The sequence below is a fragment of the Suricata suricatta genome, chromosome 2 (genome assembly GCF_006229205.1).
Source record: "Suricata suricatta isolate VVHF042 chromosome 2, meerkat_22Aug2017_6uvM2_HiC, whole genome shotgun sequence".
NCBI classification, from domain to species: domain Eukaryota; kingdom Metazoa; phylum Chordata; class Mammalia; order Carnivora; family Herpestidae; genus Suricata; species Suricata suricatta.
This window is the reverse complement of record NC_043701.1, coordinates 145859924-145878849: the sequence shown is the minus strand read 5'-3', so window position 1 is coordinate 145878849 and position 18926 is coordinate 145859924. Positions and strand designations below refer to the sequence as shown.

Sequence of the window (18926 nt, the reverse complement as noted above, 5' to 3'; positions counted from 1 at the left end):
TGAAATGCAAAAAGTGTGGACATTTCCATTTCTAACACTTTTTTTTAACCTGCCAGGGGGGTGTTCTAACTACTTCCCCTTCGTTCTCACCCCGTCAGGTATCCGTTACAGCACTGATGTGAGTGTGGACGAAGTGAAAGCCCTGGCTTCCCTGATGACCTACAAGTGTGCTGTGGTTGGTAAGTGATCTCCTTTGTGGCTGCCTCATGGCGCTTGGGGGAAGTATGTTTACATGCAGGGTCGCTGTTAGGATGTTATTCAAGGCGCACAGTTTAATGCCCACACCATTTTTCAATTAGCCTTAATTAAGAGTTAGTCTTTGGTTGTTGTTGTTTAATGAAGAACTTATTGTAGGAACTAGTTGGATTTTCTTTAAGTGTAGATCTTTTTCTTTAAATCCTTTTCTGTACCCTATACATAAGACCAAATCAGAGTAGAAGGAAAGTAAATATTTTTTTCTTTTAAAATTAGTGAAGCACACTGATTAAATATGCATTGTAACTTGCCTTGCCTCATCATTTCTGTTCCACCAGAGTTTCAGTTAAAGTACATTTATCTGAAATTAAAGCTGAAAGTGCCATATTTATATGATTGTGATATTGCATAGTGCTTTCTCTATCTTTAGTTTTTTATCCTTTGTATGGAATAGCAACTTGCAGCCTTCTCTTTCAGATGTGCCATTTGGGGGTGCCAAGGCTGGTGTTAAGATCAACCCCAAGAACTATACGGTAAGTAACAAAATGACATTTGTGCACATGGTACACTCACAAAGGACTTGTAATTACTGGGCTTCTCTGTGTCCCCCATACCAGTGGATCAGTGTCCACTATTGCTTTTTAAAGGAATGGAAAAACAAGTAAAGAATTAACACATTGTGTGTATCAAGGTCACCTGCTTAATTTAACACCAATGTCCGTTTTCATTTTCTCACTTGGTTAAAAAGTAATTGATGCCTTCCTATTCTTAGGCATTTATATCCATGTTATACATTCTATAATATAAATATAATATGTTCTGTATAAATATATAGTACTATGAGATTTTTGTGTTGGGTTATCAAGATTTAGTGACATATCTTAATTCAGTAAAAATCTTATTGTTTATCTTATCAGTTCCAAGTTAATGTAAGCTAGTACTATCGTTTACAGGACAAAAGTGACATCTGTAACAAACATAACATATATGATTTCATTCTTTTTAAGATTAACCATTGAAATGAATATACCATAGGGATTGTTCATAGGGCCCTATGTCAATACAAAGAGAACAGGACCTGGGATTTGAGCCCTAATTCTACTGTCTGTTGTATATATGACCTTACTTATGATCTTTAAAATGGAAATGCCTGCTTTAAGAGTTTTGAGGATTACACAAGAAGATGTGAAAATGTTCTTTAAATAGAAAATATAATGCATCTATTTCTTATCTCCACCAGTGATTTTTCCTGTCAAAAACATTTGTTTCATTGTTGTGTTGTTTTCATGTTTTTCCTTTACAGGATAATGAATTGGAAAAGATCACAAGGAGGTTTACGATGGAGCTGGCGAAGAAGGGCTTTATTGGTATGTATTACCACGTAGGTTTCTGCACAGCGTAGGAACATCTAAAAAGTAATGTTCTTAAGTCAAACTCCTGCTTTTACCTGTATGTATGTGGGTAGAACTGCCCTTTTACTTTGCAAAGCTGGGTTCTGTGACAAATATGGTGGATGTACAGGGACCTGTTTTTGATACATCTTAGTAGCAAAGTTCAGTCTCTCACTGTGCAGTGTGGACACCAAACAGATCGCATCTACCTCTTCTCCTTGTTCAGTGTCTGTTGTGACGTCCAGAAAGATTTTAGGAACTGAATAATACCTGTATTACAAACATGTTTATAATATGTAGAAATCACTTTCACAGTAGTGATCCTGTTCTGAAAGCAGAAAGAAATCTGATGCTTTGGAATTGGAGGTTCAGCGCGGTGGGCACGGACTGGGAGGTGGGGGGCTCACACTGATGGCTCAGGCTGCCGTCGCCGGCTGGATTGGGGGTCCTGGGCTCCTGAAGTTTGTTACTAGGCCCTTTCATCAAGCACTAGATTTCTGAGGGTGCTGATTCTCGTTGGCTTGATGTTTCTGTATCATACTACCATCTGTCTCGTGTGTTGTTTTCCAGCCCCTGTGTTTTTCTCCCCAACATTTTCCCCACTGTTGACAAATTCCTGTGGATTTAAGATATCTTTATTTTTGAATTTGCCCTCTTTTTAGGAAAAAAAAGGCATGAAATAAATAAACTAGTATAGAAATAAATATAAGTTAACACTAGAACTTTACCTGATTCAGTCTGTCTTTCATCATTTAAACGGCATGTAGGGGGGTCGCCTAGGTGGCTCAGGCGGTTGGGCGTCCAACTTCGGCTCAGGTCATGATCTTGCAGTTTGTGGGTTCAAGCCCCTGTGCTGACAACTCAGAGCCTGGAGCCTGCTTCAGATTCTGTGTTTCCCTCTTTCTGCCCCTCCCCTGCTCGCTTGCTCTCTCTTTCAAAAATGAGTAAACATTTAAAAAAAATTTTTTTAAATAAATAAGAGGAATGTGGATTCTTGGCACGCCTCCTCCTCAGCACTGTTGTGAGCTCATGCGGTCACTGTACCGGTGAGGCACTGGGGCCTGGAGTTGACTGCCTCCTTTACGGAAATGTCCACTAATTCTGAGATTTGGGCAACTGCTGTCATGTTCAGCCTGTTGACAGGCTTCATAATTGTTATATCGGATTTCCTCTTAACTTAAATCACAAATGTATTTAATAGTCTCGAGTAATTTTTATTCAGTTTTACTTATTGCCTTTCTCTAGAGTATAACCAACTAATTTTCTCTACATTTATACTGTCAAGTACCTTATAATTCCAAAGGTTAAAAGCTATTTGACTTCTTGCTTTAAGTGCAGAGGCCTCATTGACTCATGGTGCAGCTGGCCTGATTGTAGCACGTTGAGGGAGGCGAAGGAGTTGTTTCTCTTCCTCCAGGACACAGAACTGGTCCTGAGCAAACTTCTGGAACTGACGTCAGGTCTCCATTCTTCTCCAACTCGTCTTTCCACAGAATGTGAGAGTGTGAGTTAGACCTGGCTCTGAGTCCTGGCCCTGTCACATTGTGTGCGTTTAGGACTAGCTTTTCAGTTAATGCAAAAACAGTCAGCTGGGGTTTTCATAGGGACTTGCGTCCTCACCATGGTGAGTGCTCCAGCCCAGGATTCGGGCCTCCTTTAAGGTCTTTCAGTAGTAGTGTGTAGTCTTTGGTGCACACATTTACACTTCTTCTGGCAAGTTCATTCATAAATTGTGTGTGTGTGTGTGTTGTTCTAAGGGATATTGGTCTGTAGTATTCTTTTCTTGTAAGGTCTATGATATCAGGATAATACTGGCCTCAGAGAATGAGCAAAGAAGTGTTCTCTTCTTCGCTCGTTGTATCTTTTTTTTAAGTTTGTGAAAGGTGGATGCTAATTTTGCTGTGTGAGTTTAGGTGCCACCTTTGTAAACTCCAAAGTTCCCCTCACAATAACCTGATGTCTCCCGTCTTTTATTCCCCTAATGCATCAGGCACCAAAATTGCCTTTCAGCTCTCCCCGTGCTCATGTTCTGTTAAAGCAGTGCACTCTCCCGCCAGTTTTTCACCTTCTTTATCCTATTTAAGAAGCAATTTATCATGGTACGTTTCTGATTAACAAATATATTCCTCAGACTTGCTCCTTGCCAATAGCCCTTCTCCAATTGCAATTGTTATTTGAGGCAACTAGGTTACTTGACCCTTGATATTGCTAAAATACTTTTGTAGATACCACCAGAAGGAGTCCTGAGCAATGTGTCATGTGTACCTTGGGAGAAAACAGTGTGATTAAACAAATCTTTACTGATATCCTTCAAGTATGTCCCTCTAAAGGAATGGACATGGTGAGGAAATGGGGATGGTAGACAGAGCCCTTCTTGTCAGAGGATGAGGCTTGGAGGCGACATTCATCTTCCCAGTAGGAGAGTTAATGGAGGGAGAGTTAGTTTAGGGAAGTCAGACTTCATGAGGTTCAGAAGCTGCCTATAGGAAAGGGACTCGGACACAGGAGGGTGACAGATTGGCGGGAGGAGGGGCAGGACTGTAAAAAGCAAGCCTCGCCCACTTCAAAGTTGTCTTAAGCCATCTTGTGTCCACTGCAGCACAGCTTGTGCAGAGAAACCCCTCCCCTCGGACCTGGGCCCCTGAAATGTAGGAAGATACTAAAATCTCCCTTGTTCTGTTGGTTAACAAGTAAAAAATACAGAACTCAGGTACAGCCCTTAGAAAGAACTTTATTTGAGAGACTTAATCATTTTTTTAAAGTTATGTTTTCCTTTTTAGGAAGGTAATGAGTTTGTATGATACAATTGACACAGTATAGAAAGTTCTAAACTAGGCCGAAATGGAAACATAGTAAGTGTGAGTGTGTGCTTCTGAAGTTCTGCACACAGATGGTGTATACACGTGGAAGTAGGTGCCTAGATAGTACACGGATCTAACTAGAGAAAGAATTTAAATAGGAACACACTCTACATGCTGTATGAAACCTGCTTATTCCATGCGTATGTTTTGGTGAATATTTCTCTCTATAGATGCACCATGTTTTATTTAATTGACCCACTAGATAATGAGGTTGTTTTGATTCTCACTATTTTGATAGGTGTATTTCTGTGTATCCCTACCTTGACAGATTTGAGTGGACATCATTTGACACATTTTTTTATCTGAGATCTCAGTGTGGCCATCAGTATTAGTGCTGTCACTAGACTTTTTGTTGTTATTACTGCTGCCTGTGAACTAACTTCTTATTAACCTCAAACTTTTTAATATGCTGTGTGATCTGAGGATTGAAGGCTAAGGTTGAAAATTATGTAAACTGAGTAAGCTTTGAATAACAGGTCAAAGCATGGGTGTGAAAGTATTACAGAACTTAACAAAATTGCTTCAGCAATGTGTCTTTTTTTTCTTTTTCTACTTGGTGGGGACGACTGACCCCCCCCCCCCCCCCCCAATAAATGATATGTTTCTGTGCTGTCTCAGACACTCCCTAACCACAACAGCCATCCCTCTGTAGGGCAAGATGGTACTATTTTCTCTAACTGCAGTTCAAGGAATTGACGTCAAAAGGGGTACACTGATTTGCTTACACTCACATACTCAGAAGTTAGTTTGTGTGATACCTGGGTGGCTTAGTCTGTTAAGCGTCTGGCTTCAGTTCAGGTCATGATCTCACAGTTCATGGGTTCGAGCCCCACTTTGGGCTCTGTGCTGACAGCTAGCTCAGAGCCTGGAGCCTGCTTCAGATTCTGTGTCTCCCTCTCTCTCTGACCCTCCCCTCCTCGCGCTGTCTCTCTGTCTCTCAAAAATAAATAAAAAACATTTTTAAAAATTTTTTTAAAGTTCGTTTGAGTGGCTCACATCCGTCATACAGAGCTAACCTCCAAACATATAGTAAGGAAATGCCAAAGGAAGAAATTACTATGTAACAGTGTAGTATGTATATAATTGTTAGTGAAACATTTAGTAAGTGTTTCTACGGCTTCAATTAGTTACACAGATGAAATCTAAAGTTTTCTCAGAGGAAATCTAAAGTTTTAATAGCGATAGCTTTGTTATTATAGAAAATTACAAGGACCTATGTGTTTGAGATGAGTTTATTTTAAAAGTTGGTGCACTGCCCTTTCTTTATGCCCCCAGGTCCTGGCATTGATGTGCCTGCCCCAGACATGAGCACCGGCGAGCGGGAGATGTCCTGGATTGCGGACACCTACGCCAGCACCATAGGGCACTACGTAAGTACCCACCAAAAATCCTGAGGGCCTCATTTGCTATCTATGAGAAATAGCAATTAAGCTAATTTTACTTGGAGGGTGAGAATTCTCTGGGTTTTTCTCCTCCCCTTTAATCATATCTTGATTGGCATATTATTTTAGTTCCCTCTCTTTGGTCATAAACCATAAATGTAGTGAACATGGACTGAGCTTTCATTTACATGAGGAGGCACTGGAGCCCAGTGACCCTGGGGGCTGGGGAGGAGCCGTGGGACATGACAGAGACAGGCTCCGCAGGACTGCAGCGAATGCGTGTCATCAAGGAACGGAGACCGGGAAGACTTAAGTCTAGGGCACTGAGCAGTACTGCCACTAACACAGAACATAGGAAGGAAAGCTAACTTTCTGTTCTTCAAGGGATTGGAACCTTGAAAGACATTTAAGGAGCAGGAATTGAAAGGGAGTTGAAAAGACGTTGATTAAAAATGTATATGTGGAGTACTTCTGCCAAGCAAGTGGGGTACTCGGTACAGCTGGGAAAATGGGAGCGGAGGAAGTTCTCGAGCTGTGGAAAGGTGTAACGGGGCCTGGCCAAGCCTTTGCAGGTGACATCAGAAAGAGCCTCCTCGAAGGAGTAAGCTTCTATTCTGTACTCTGAACGTTGAATAGGATCAACTGGGGAATGAGTGAGAGTACAAGTGTGGGAGGCAGAAGGAGCCACTGGGTAAGGTTCTGGAGTGCAGAAGAGGAGAACCTGAGCCTGAGGGAAGACCATGATAGCCAGAGGAGAAAGTGAGAGTAGGGCCTGAGAGAGGCCAGTTAGAGGAGGGACAGATCTTCACCCTGTGAGTGACAGCAGAGACTCTGGTCTTTGTCCTGAAACCAGAAGGAAGCTGGGGAGTGCCAGCGTTAAGCAAGTGTGAGGCATTTTGAGGGTAGGCTCTGTGTGCAGCAGAGAATGGGACCGTTGGGGGCAGGGGGCCAGATAGGAGCCCAGGAGAGAGGGGGTACTGGCCTGCCCTGGAGTGGGGGAGAAATGGACGGATTAAAGAGGGATTTAGAGGGAAAGCAGTCGTAGAATATTGAGAAGCACTGAGAGTTCCATGTGGTGATGTTGAGGGAGAGGTTTCTGGGAAGAGACCGGTTCAGCCCCTAGATCATTCATGGGACAGAGATTGGAGCCAGGCTGCAAGGGGGTGTTGAGGGAGGGAAGTAGGGCATGAAGAGTAGCCTTCCCTGAGAAAAATGGCTCTGGGCAGCAGAGAGAAAACTTGGAAGGTGGCTGTTGCCCAAAGAGAAAGGTTTTTGTTGTTTTTGTTGGCAAGTTGACTGGCTGCGGCCCCAGATTCCTCCATGTGAGAGACGATGCGAGAAAGGTGCGGACAGCGGAGGTAGCAGAGTGGTCCAAGGGAATACAGGCCTCAGGAATTTTCCTTTTAAGGGTCCTAATGGAAAGATGAGTCTTGGAGAAGGGAAATAGTCCTTCCTGAGAAGAAGGAAAGGGGCTGCCGCGTGCAGCGGAGGAATTCAGACCCCAGACTAAAGTCTGAATTCTTGAGGGCATGCAGCCTGCGTGGGAGCAGGCTCACCTGGGCCCCCTCACACACCTGCTCTGTGACCCGTGCCAGGTGCCTGGAGCTCTCTGTGCCTCCGTCTCCTCCTGCGCAAGATGACAATAGTAATGGCACCCAATGGGGATTAGCTGACTAGTAATATAATGCACTTAGAACAGCCCCCACTCCTTAGTAAAACACACAGTATTGCATGTGATAAATGCATAAATCCCTGAAATAAAACAGGAGCAGTCTGAGACACTTCAAAGAATTTTGGTTTTAACTGCTATTCCCTGAAATGATGCTTTCTCCATGTCACCTTTTGATGTTAAATGAGCTCTGGATATGGTTCTTTTTAAGCTAGACGTTAGACTGAAAAGTGCAGGATAGTGGGCCGTGGATCATTATTCATAGCTCATTCCCAGTGGTGACAAACAACAAAAGAAGGTTTTGTGAGGCACTGCCAGCAAACTCCAGCAAAAGACTTCCTTTAAGTGACACCAAAATCAGGGCCTAAAAGTAAGGAAGCTGCAGTTTTTCTTATCTCCAGATGTAAACTTGAACATGCTGCAACTTGTGTCTAATCCTGCCCAGAGGCGCAGCCCTGGGAGAGAGGGGGTGTTGTCCGTGGGCTCCTGGGACAATCGGGGGCTGGGGGCTGGGGGCTGGCGCCGGGCCTGACCTCAGACTGGACTGTGGCTCCAGCATTTGCATTTGCACTATTTAAAAGCATTTGGCACTAGGTTTGCAATTATGTCTTCACAAATGTTAATTATTCATGAAGGGTAACTGTGGGAAAACTACTAATTTCTGTAAATCACTCTACTAACTGCTTTCTCTTTGTTTTTAGCTTTTATTCTTTTTGCTGGCAATTGTGCAGCTAATATAATTCTAAGTTGTCTCTGTAAAAACAGTTAAACAATACAGATAAAATCCAGGTTTCTTTGGAACTTAGCCAGCTAGAACGTCTATTGGAGGGTAGGCAATGTGGTGTGAAGTAAGACAAGTAAGATACTTCCTCTCGCTGTACATGGGTAGCGGAGTGCCCCCTGAGCTTATTAAGTAGCCGTACTGTCCATACTTTATCCACGAATTTGAAATGCCTCCTTCATTTTATGTTGATTTCCTGTAAGTAATAGGACCGTCTGGTTTCTCCTTCAATCTGTCTCTTCTGCACTGTGTGGTTGATAGTTGATGGTGTAACTGATGTACCTTGGGAAGGAAGCTCTCCCAAGCCCTTTCATTTTTCTAACTGTGGTTGTTTCTGAGCAAGAAAGCATGGTCAGTTCCCAGAGTACAGGAGACAGCCTCCCCCACCCGGCTTCCCAGAGCGGTCGGCTGCTGCTGGAGGCGCGCCCCTCACGCGCAGGCAGGAGCAGCTCCGTCTCACCCACATGAACCTTTTTGTTTCCCTAGCTCCCAACAATCCCATACTAAATACACACAAAAAAATGTGACTTCCTAGAAGTAGAATCTTTGGATTAATGGGCGTTTTTATTTTGGTAGGTATTCCTGAAAACCCCTTGTTATTTTGTCTTTTTTTTTTTTTTTTTTAATTTCTTGAACTTTTGTTAATCCACTCTTTTAGGTGAACTTGAATATTATCTTTTGAAGTTCTTTTTTTTAGGGGCGACTGAGTGGCTCAGTTGGTTAAGCATCCAACTTCGGCTCAGGTCATGATCTCATAGTTCGTGGGTTTGAGCCCCACATCGGGCTCTGCGCTGACAGCTCAGAGCCTAGAGCCTGCTTCAGATTCTGTGTGTCTCTCTGCCCCTCCCCTGTTGGTGCTTACTAGCTCACTCTTGCTCGCTCTCTCTCTCAGAAATAAACATTTTTTAAAAAATAAAGTTTTTTTTATTGAATTTCACAATTAGTTGAGCAGAAGAGTATCTTTACTACATCAAGTCTTCCCATCTAACCAAGAACACCATGTCTCTTCCTACTTAAGGCTCCGTTTTGCTGATGAGCTCAAGTTTTATAGTAGATTTTAAGACACATGTGAGACATATACTCCAACTCAGTAGGGCTTAAATGAAGGAATAATATTTTAAGCAGAACTATCTCTATTTTTGTGATTTTTTTTTTTTTTTTAGTGTTTGTTTATGCTTGAGACAGAGAGAGAGAGACAGAGCATGAGCAGGGGAGGGGCAGAGCAAGAGAGGGACACAGAATCTGAAGCAGGCTCCAGGCTCTGAGCTGTTAGCACAGAACCTGACACGGGGCTCAAACGCACGAACTATGAGATCATGACCTGAGCCGAAGTCGGACACAACTGACTGAGCCACCCTGGTGCCCTGTGACACTATTATTTGTACTTAAGGATGTTAAGTTCTTAAAAATCTTGTTTATCCCATTGGAAAATAAAGTCTATTTTATTTAAATTTTCTAAGAACAGAAATCTGAAAAAGTAAGGCTTCTCCATATTGATAAATGCGTACCATAAGCACACAGATAGTCTTAATGAGCATATTAGTTAAAAATGTGAAGTTTTGACTTTTTCTTGCAGGATATTAATGCCCACGCCTGTGTAACTGGTAAGCCCATCAGTCAGGGTGGAATCCATGGACGAATCTCTGCTACTGGCCGGGGAGTTTTCCATGGAATTGAAAACTTCATCAATGAAGCGTCTTATATGAGTATTTTAGGAATGACACCAGGGTTTGGAGACAAAACATTTGTTGTTCAGGTAAGGATGTTTGCTTTCTTAAAGAATGATGTATATAAAGTAAGTTTTTCAGTGTTTTTAGATTTGGAATTTTTTAAAGGTCATTCTTTTGAATCTTTTAAAGTTCCAGAGTGAATGTTTTCAAAGTAATACATACTTTATTTTTTGAACCTTGGTACAATTCGTGTGACTAGAACCAATTTAAGCATCTTGCAGAAAACATGAAACTATCACCAACGTCTTTGGTCAAAATTGAAATTGAAATTGTAACCAGAAGGGGAAGGGTTTCACAATGATGCAGATTTGAGGAAGAATGGGCTTGCTATTTAGTTATTTTACTGAGTGGAATCTAAATTCAGTTGAATGCTACTTTTTTTTTTTCAATCCTACTTTAAAATAGAAGAGAATTCCTATTCCTCCCAATGAGTGACTTTATATCGTTACAACCACAGGGCATCTGGTCGTCAGGGCCCAAGGAGTTGAGTGCATGACTAACGGCCCTGCCAGTTCTTTTATAAACCGCAAGACTGCACCGAACTGAACTTCTTTGGGACCCATTATCCCAGATTAACAGGATTGGGTGGGTTCCACATGTTTAAACAGAAGTTTATTGCTAAAGAGGAGCCCCTTAGTACACTGCTTCTTATGGCAAATGTATCTGAGAATTCCTTCTAAACCAATAAAAGGTGCCCCAGTCAGAATCGACTGTACTGTGTATACCGTGTGTCCATTTGGGTTTTGTGTCACGTGTAATTGTTCTTCACAGGGATTTGGGAATGTGGGCCTGCACTCTATGAGATATTTACATCGTTTTGGTGCTAAATGTATTGGTGTTGGTGAATCTGATGGGAGCATATGGAATCCAGATGGTATTGACCCAAAGGAACTGGAAGACTTCAAATTGGTATGTCAATCCAATATCTCAACAGTCTAACTGCCCTAAATATGGTAAAATTGAAATAAGTCTTCTTAAAATCTATTTCCATTGTTTACTTTTTAAAATGTAGCCCAAAGACCTCTTAATAATGAGTCTTCATGTCACAGACATTAAACATAAGCATTTAAACAATGATGCAGCCATTAATTTGATTTTTCAATAAATTTCAGCAACATGGATCAATCCTGGGCTTCCCCAAGGCAAAACCCTATGAAGGGAGCATCTTGGAGGCTGACTGTGACATACTGATTCCTGCTGCCAGTGAGAAGCAGCTGACCAAGTCCAATGCACCCAGAGTCAAAGCCAAGGTGAGCATGATGGAACCTGGGCTCAGCCTTAGCAATGTAGAATGACCCTGAGAGTCATAGAAAAGCTCTTAATTGGCTTTCCTCCTTTTTTTTTTTTTTGCACCTTTATTGGATATAATTCACATACCATATGATTCATCCAAGTGTAAAACTTCATGGCTTTTTGTATATTCAGAGTTGTACAGGCATCCATCACCATGCATTTCCTCTTAAACCAAACTTCCAAAAAGGCAGTTAGGAAAATAGAAAGGTGAAAAATAGTTTTATACACTTTATAGAACAAAACGCTTAATAATTTTATTTAAACCGGAGTTCTGCCTCTCCCCTCAGACCCCTGCCCACACACGCACACCTCTTGCACCCACTGGAAGGATTTGTGGCGGTGTTGTATTTCTGTATGTCCTGATTCTCTTGCAGATCATTGCTGAGGGTGCCAATGGGCCGACAACTCCAGAGGCCGATAAGATCTTCCTGGAGAGGAACATTATGGTGATACCAGTAAGTCATCTATCTGTGTTTGCCAGGTTTTTAATGTACTTGAAATCCTGTCTTCTCTGAGCAGTTGCGGGGAGAAGACGATCATCGTTCATTTCCCAAGCTATAGTGAATTCTTCATCTCCATTTTGCTTTTAAGAAAATAAAGTAGAACCATGCTTAGTGTAAAAAGCCTATCAATTTTCACTTTGACCTGAACATTGTCTTCCGACTTCAGGTTCTTTCTTGAGTATGTATTTAGCCTTCTTAAGAATCCATTCATGGAGCGCCTAGGTGGTTCAATCAGTCAACCGTCCGACTTTGGCTCAGGTCATGATCTCACAGTTCATGGGTTCAAGCCCCGCCTTGGGCTCTGTGCTAACAGCTAGCTCAGAGCCTGAAGCCTGCTTCAGATTCTGTACCTCCCTCTCTCTCTGACCCTCCCCTGCTCGTACTATCTCTGTCTCTCAAAATAAATAAATAAATAAATAAATAAAAAACATTAAAAAATTAAAAAAATAATAATCCATTCACAAGGGTACCTTGGTGTCTCAGTTAGTTAAGCATCCACCTCTTGATTTCAGCTCAGGTCATGAGCTCGTGGGATTAAGCCTTGTGTTGGGCTTGTACTGACAGTACAGACCCTGGTTGGGATCCTCTCTCTCTCTTGCCCTACCCCTTCGCTCATGTGTGCACTCTTGCTCTCTCTCTCAAAAGAAAGAATCCAATTATATAAATGTATATTATGCTAGAAACATGAATTCTAACATGAACAATGAATTTTCCTGTAATTTCTAACTTTATGCATTTCACAAGTCCCTTGCTGGTTTACTCAGAAAGCTAATATGAAGAATGTGTGCTTAGGTTTTCAATGGGTAAGCATAGGATTATTTGCAAGTGGAAGTTAGTGTGGACTTATGATGCATTTAGGACTTTTGCTGGAAGACTTAAGAAATTCAATTTAGCTGAAATAGACTGCCTTTAGGTAGTAGAAGCAATGCTGATCTAATGAGGCGCTCTGTGGACAGTCCAGTTCAGTGGTTAGTGGGCAAGCAGTTTTGGCTAAAGACTTTTTTGGTGGAGAAGAAGCTTTAACCAAAGTTGATCAAATGCTTGTTAGTTTATAAATAAAAATGTTTAATTTTTTTCAAAATGGAAAAACTCAAGTGGATTGGGAAGGATGTTTGTTAGATTTAAATGTGAAATCTTTTTTTTTTTTCTTTTACTTTTTACTTTTTTTATTTACTTTAGGGAAAGGCTGGGGGAGGGGAGGGCAGAGGACCCAAAGTGGGCTCTGCACTGATAGGCTGACAGCAGTGAGCCTGATGTGGGGCTCAAACTCACGAACTACAAGATCATGATCTGAGCCGAAGTTGGATGCTCAACCAGCTCGGCCATCCAGGTGTCCCTGAGTGTGGCATTCCTGATACAATCTAAAATATATTTGGGAAGTATGCAGCTTAATCTGCTTTGGTATTAAAATGGAGCTCTGATGTTCATTGAACGCTTTTAGTAAGCCATGATCTTTTCATTTCTTTGGTGTCTTCCCTGTCACGTTTTTGTGTATAGGACCTCTACTTGAACGCAGGAGGAGTGACAGTATCCTACTTTGAGTGGCTGAAAAATCTAAATCATGTCAGCTATGGCCGTTTGACCTTCAAATATGAAAGGGATTCTAACTACCACTTGCTCAGTGAGTTCTGATTACCTTGTTCAAAACTAATCTTTGGGACCAGCTCAAAGGCTGGAAGAAGCTTACCCTTAAAAAGGACTATTTCCTTTTTGTAATACTAGAGAATTTAATCTCAGAACAGAAAATCTTCTTTCTCTTGAGTCTTAGGACCAAAAATGATATTCGGGTGTTTATTCTGTGATATGTTCCCATAACATGATCTACAAGTTAGTAAATATAAATATAAAGAGGATCTGTTTAAGCCAGAAACTCCTATTGATACTCATCCATCCCAGTCTCTCGTTGCTCTTAGTAAAGGCCTTTCTAGTGTCAAGAATTTCTGGAGTCTCCTGATGCGAGTGTGATTTTCTTTAACTAGAGTAGCTCCAGAGTTAATGGTCCAGTCTTATCAAGCTGAAGTAAGACCAAGACCTCCAACTGCGTTTACTCAGCCCACTTTGAGAATCTGGGTGAAGTGTTCCATCGATTTCCGTTTCTTTTTTCCTCGGCATTCTCTTTTTAACAGAGCCAAGGAAAAACCGTGGCAATGGGTGTTATGGAAACAGAGCACTGACCTAAATTCCCATTTATGTAGGAATTTGGCAGAGTGCTTTATTCCCTTTTAACAAAGTTTTAAATGAGTAACCCTTTTATATCATTAGTGTTGAAGGTTTGGATTGTGGATAGAGTTTGAGACTACTTTTGGTTGTACTTTTTTTTTTCTAGTAACAATGTCTTAACTTCATCTCTTGGTTTTTTATAGTGTCTGTTCAAGAGAGTTTGGAAAGAAAATTCGGAAAGCACGGTGGAACGATTCCCGTTGTGCCCACGGCAGAGTTCCAGGACAGGATATCGGTGAGTGTGCTATGACCGGATTACGCTTCCCACACCCTGCCGGCTCCTCTTTAGGGTGGTTGGCAACCTGACAGTCATGATAGGATCTGTGTGGGCTTTGTACACTCCTCTCTCACCACGTTCCAAATGGAGAGTAAGAAATTTAGTTTAAAATAAATACTGAATGGTTCTTCTGGTCTTGATACTTCCGCAATACAGATGACTCAACAAGGTGGTTCTAACCTAATTGGGATAAATTACCATGCATCTCTTAAGCTTTAGAGAAATAGAAAGAATGGAGAAGTAAACATTAGGGGCGCCTGTCTGACTCAGTCAGAAGAACATGCGGCTCTTGGTCTCTGAGTCTTGAGTTCAAGCCCCCCTTTTGGTATAGAGGTTATTTTAAAATAAATAATTAGGGGCGCCTGGGTGGCTCAGTCGGTTGAGCCTCCGACTTCGGCTCAGGTCAGATGTCACGTTGGTGGGTTCGAGCCCCGCATCAGGCTCTATGCTGACAGCTAGCTCAGAGCCTGGGGCCTGCTTCCGGTTCTGTGTCTCCTCTCTCTGCCCCTCCCCCTCTCATGCTCTGTCTATCTCTGTATCAAAAATAAATAAAACATTTAAAAAAATTTTTTGTAAATAAATAATTAAAAGAACTTCTAGGGAAAGAAAAGAATTAAACAAAAATTAAATTGAATTATGTGAAGAATTGAAATCACTATGTGGCCATGAACAGGAGAGTGAGCAAAGGCAGGTAGAAAAGAGACCTGTGTGAATTAGCTGTTGACAGGACCAAGGACTTGTGCTCACACTCCACGAGGAGAACTTCCCTTGAATGGCAGAGACTTGAAAAGCAAAGTCAGGGGTGCCTGGGGTGGCTCAGTAGGTTAAGCATCCGACTTCAGCTCAGATCATGGTCTCATGGGTTGTGAGTTCTGATTCAGATTCTGTGTCCCTCTCTCTCAGCCTCTCCCCTGCTCACACTCTGTCTGTCTGTCTCTCTGTCTTTCTCAAAAATAAACATTAAGAAAAAAATTTTTTTGAAGCAAAGACATAGGATACGTAGGCCTAGAAAGGAAAGTGTTCAATCTCACTGTTAAAGAAATACAAATTAAAATAAAGGTTCTTTAATGTATTAAACTACCAAAAACAATTAATGGGTCTTACACTAACCATGTCCATAGTGAAACAGTTGTCCCTTTATTTTTATGACGAGGCAGATTGGTACAGCTCTTTGGAAAATTTGAAGAGCCATTAACGGTTTTCCTGTCCATCAACACTATCATAACATCCCCCTTGCAAATTTAACCCAAACAGAGTAATTCTAAAGGAGAGGAATGGCTCCATGCAAGGTGATGTCCTTGGAGCAGCATTTGCAGTCAGGTTTGTAAATTAGGTTTAATTTAATAGTCTACATATACACACGCCAGGGAAATGGCTGAGTTGTAATACATCTTCTGAAATACTCAGGCATGGAAAGTAATGTAAGCTTGTATTGCAACACGGGCAGTGGGGGGAAGTGAGGGTTTTGTTCTGAAGGAAAGAAGATGTTTTTGCCACTCGGCATTAGCCATTCCTCTAAATGAACCTTCATCTTTCATGGAGCCATGTGTCTGTTAGTGGTGACCCCTCTGTCTGGGGTGCCCGGACCTGCTCCCTGCTTAGCCAGTGGGACCCACTGTGGGGACCCACATTTTTCCATTACACGTATCCAGGCGGCACTTGCTTCGGCCGCCGCCCTTAGATGGGCTTCTTGCACCTCCCTGTGGTCTCCTGTGTCCCAGCACAGGCCTGGCTCACAGCTGTCACTCTTGACTGAAACCTGGAGAGGGAGTGCAGAACTAGAACAACCAGTTCACTAGGAAGGCAGCTCTGATGACTTGCTTTTTATGCTCTTTGAGGTAATCTTTGCCCAGGATATTGATCTTTCAGTGTGTCAAATTCTGGACTTTAGTGCTGTTTCTCACCTCTTACTGAATGACTTACTGCAGAAGTTTTGCAATATGTATCAGTTTAAAACACAGGGTTTTGTCCCAGCTCCTTCCCTCTAGTTCTCCCTCCACAGCCACTCTCTGGCCCTGCCAGGCCCTACCTTATTGACTGTCTTTTCACTGTCCCTCGTCACCCCTGGATATCCTCCGTTCTCTAAATGCCACGCTCCAACATTACAGTCACTCACTCCATCGTCTTGTTTTGCTCAGCACATCCCTTTGCTGACACCTGGACCCTCATGAAACCCAACTGTGCCCCCTCCACACCTGCACCCCTGTAGCTGTAACGATGACCACGAAACTTGAGTCCACAGTCACTGCCATCTGGCAGTTACCTTACTTTTCCCTGGGCTTTCACTTTCTTATTCTCCTGGTTTGGGGCCCATTTTTTTTTTAATGTTTGTTTACTTTTGAGAGAGAGAGAGAGCAAGCAGGGAAAGGGCAGAGAGAGAAGGAGACACAGAATCCAAAACAGGCTCCAGGCTCTGAACTGTCAGCACAGAGCCTGATGTGGGGCTTGAACTCAGGAACCATGAGATCATGACCTGAGCCGAGGTCAGATGCTTAACCAACTGAGCTACCCAGGTGCCCCAATTGGTGCCCCGCTTTTAAGTTTTCATCTGGCATAGCAGGATATGTGTTTGTTAGCTAGGTAGGACATACTAGAATAGGGCAGTGGTTAATTGTCCTAAAATTTTATTTTATTTTATTTGAGAGAAAGAGTATACACATATATGCACCTGCACACAAACAGGGGAAGAACAGAGAGAGAGGATCCCAAGCAGGCCCCACTCTGTCAGTGCAGAGCCCAATGCAGGGCTTGATCTCAGGAACTATGAGATCATGACCTGACCCTAAATCAAAAGTCAGACACTTAACCTACTGAACCACCAGTGCACTGTTTTAAAATTTTAAAAAGCTTCCAAAAAATGAATTAGATACTTAGAGGAATCCATTGATACAAACTGACTTACAGAAATAATTGGCATTGGAAAGAGATGAGCTGACCTGGTGGTCCAAGACCTGAGGTTCTATTCCAGCTCTAAAAATAGCTGCCTGTAACTGTGGCTGACTTCTCTAGTAGTCGGCTCCCTCCTCCATGGAATGAGGGGCATAATCAAAGTGCCGCAGAGCTGCTGTCAGACGGGGCCACACTCCTTTCTGGGCCCTGTGCAGTGTCCCTGTTAGCCAGCGCAGAGATGAACACATGTCACTGTGGGGCATCTGCGTCTCAGATGGGTGACCAGTGCTGGCCTCGCTACCATGATCTTATTCCAGGAGTATCTGTTTGCTGTCAAATGCAATGAAAACTAAACTGGGGTTAAAACACAACTATTTAAATAGCTATCAAGATACCGTATGGAAATTAAATGTATCTTTGCCAAAAGACAAAACCATTCTGTCTGGCGGTTTATTGACTTGAGAATCCTTTGTGCTCATAATTGAAGCATGTCTTTGTGTGATTTTGTTAAACCTCTGTTCTTTTTCCTCATAGGGGGCATCCGAGAAAGACATCGTGCACTCTGGCTTAGCTTACACGATGGAGCGTTCTGCCAGGGTATGTGCAATGCTGTTTGCCTTTCTGCTGTCACCTCAACTGCCACATTGTGTGTGCCATGGTAGAAGACAGCAGTCTGTTGACATCTTCCTTCATGTATAGAAAAATGCATGCCTGTTCAGTCTCAAATGACATGCAGTGTTTCCAGGGTCTTCAGTATGTTTGCCAGGCTTTGGGAAATAAATAGTACCAGGTGAGGCAGGAGTGATGTTCGGCAGCTAGCTTTAGCTAGATATCAAATAGCTGGCCAAACTGGATTGCAGTTGAGTGCACCACTCTATTATAGCTACAGGAAACTACCTCAGTGTGAAATTTGGTATAAGCAAAAGGGTTTTTGACCTCTTGGTCCTTATTTCAAGAGCTTACAGGCATTTTGAGTCCACTTTCCCTAATTTCTTGAGTTCAGACTCTGTCCACCCACCTTTAAGTTGAAATAGCGTAAACAGAGCGTAAGCAGACATTAATGGTGGTGCTTGTTGTTAATTTGTTATAACAGTTTGTTGTCAATATAGTTGATATACCATAAGTTCACCCTTTCAAAGTAGACAGTCTGCAACCTTAAGCATATTCACAAAGCTGTGTAGCTGTCACCAGGCACTCCAGAACATTGTCAGTTCCCCATTCTTAGTTTTATAAGATTATCAAAGTATCACAAGAAACTCACCCAGATGACAGGGTGTCTAAAGGACACAGAGACCGCTTACTTTTAAAGAGCAATTCCTTAGTGCTGCCTAGTCAGTGGCAAGTTGGTTCCAGAGAATGGATCCTTCCTGATGGGGTTCAGTGCCCGAGGCCTGCGTGGCCATGGTGGCGGAGGCTCCTCTCCCCGGGCCCGCGTGTGCCACGTGTGTTCACTTCACCGTGTTTTCTCCTGCCTTTCAGCAAATCATGCGCACAGCCATGAAGTATAACCTGGGTTTAGACCTGAGAACGGCTGCCTATGTCAACGCCATTGAGAAAGTCTTCAAGGTGTACAATGAAGCCGGTGTGACCTTCACCTAGATGGAGTGTGGCTGACCTCTTCACTGCCCTCTTCCCTCTTCATCTGCAGACCCTTCACAAGTTTACATGTAACCACAGGACTCGACTCTTTCTCTCCCTCTCTCTCTCTCTCTCTCTCTCTCTCTCTCTCTCTCTC

At 42.5% G+C, this 18926-nt stretch overlaps 1 protein-coding gene across 1 annotated transcript in view; it reads left to right on the top strand.

The window, feature by feature from the left end:
- Positions 1-18924, top strand: part of GLUD1 (glutamate dehydrogenase 1) — a 34591-nt gene extending 15667 nt beyond the window's left edge. Inside the window, exons 2-13 of the mRNA XM_029915807.1 lie at positions 99-179; positions 673-728; positions 1499-1562; positions 5723-5817; positions 9856-10035; positions 10781-10918; positions 11122-11259; positions 11677-11757; positions 13303-13426; positions 14169-14260; positions 17726-17788; positions 18671-18924. Coding sequence (XP_029771667.1) covers positions 99-179; positions 673-728; positions 1499-1562; positions 5723-5817; positions 9856-10035; positions 10781-10918; positions 11122-11259; positions 11677-11757; positions 13303-13426; positions 14169-14260; positions 17726-17788; positions 18671-18790 — 1232 coding nt within the window. The 3' untranslated portion in view covers positions 18791-18924. The remainder of the gene's footprint in view (positions 1-98; positions 180-672; positions 729-1498; positions 1563-5722; positions 5818-9855; positions 10036-10780; positions 10919-11121; positions 11260-11676; positions 11758-13302; positions 13427-14168; positions 14261-17725; positions 17789-18670) is intronic.
- The last annotated feature ends 2 nt before the right edge of the window (positions 18925-18926 follow it).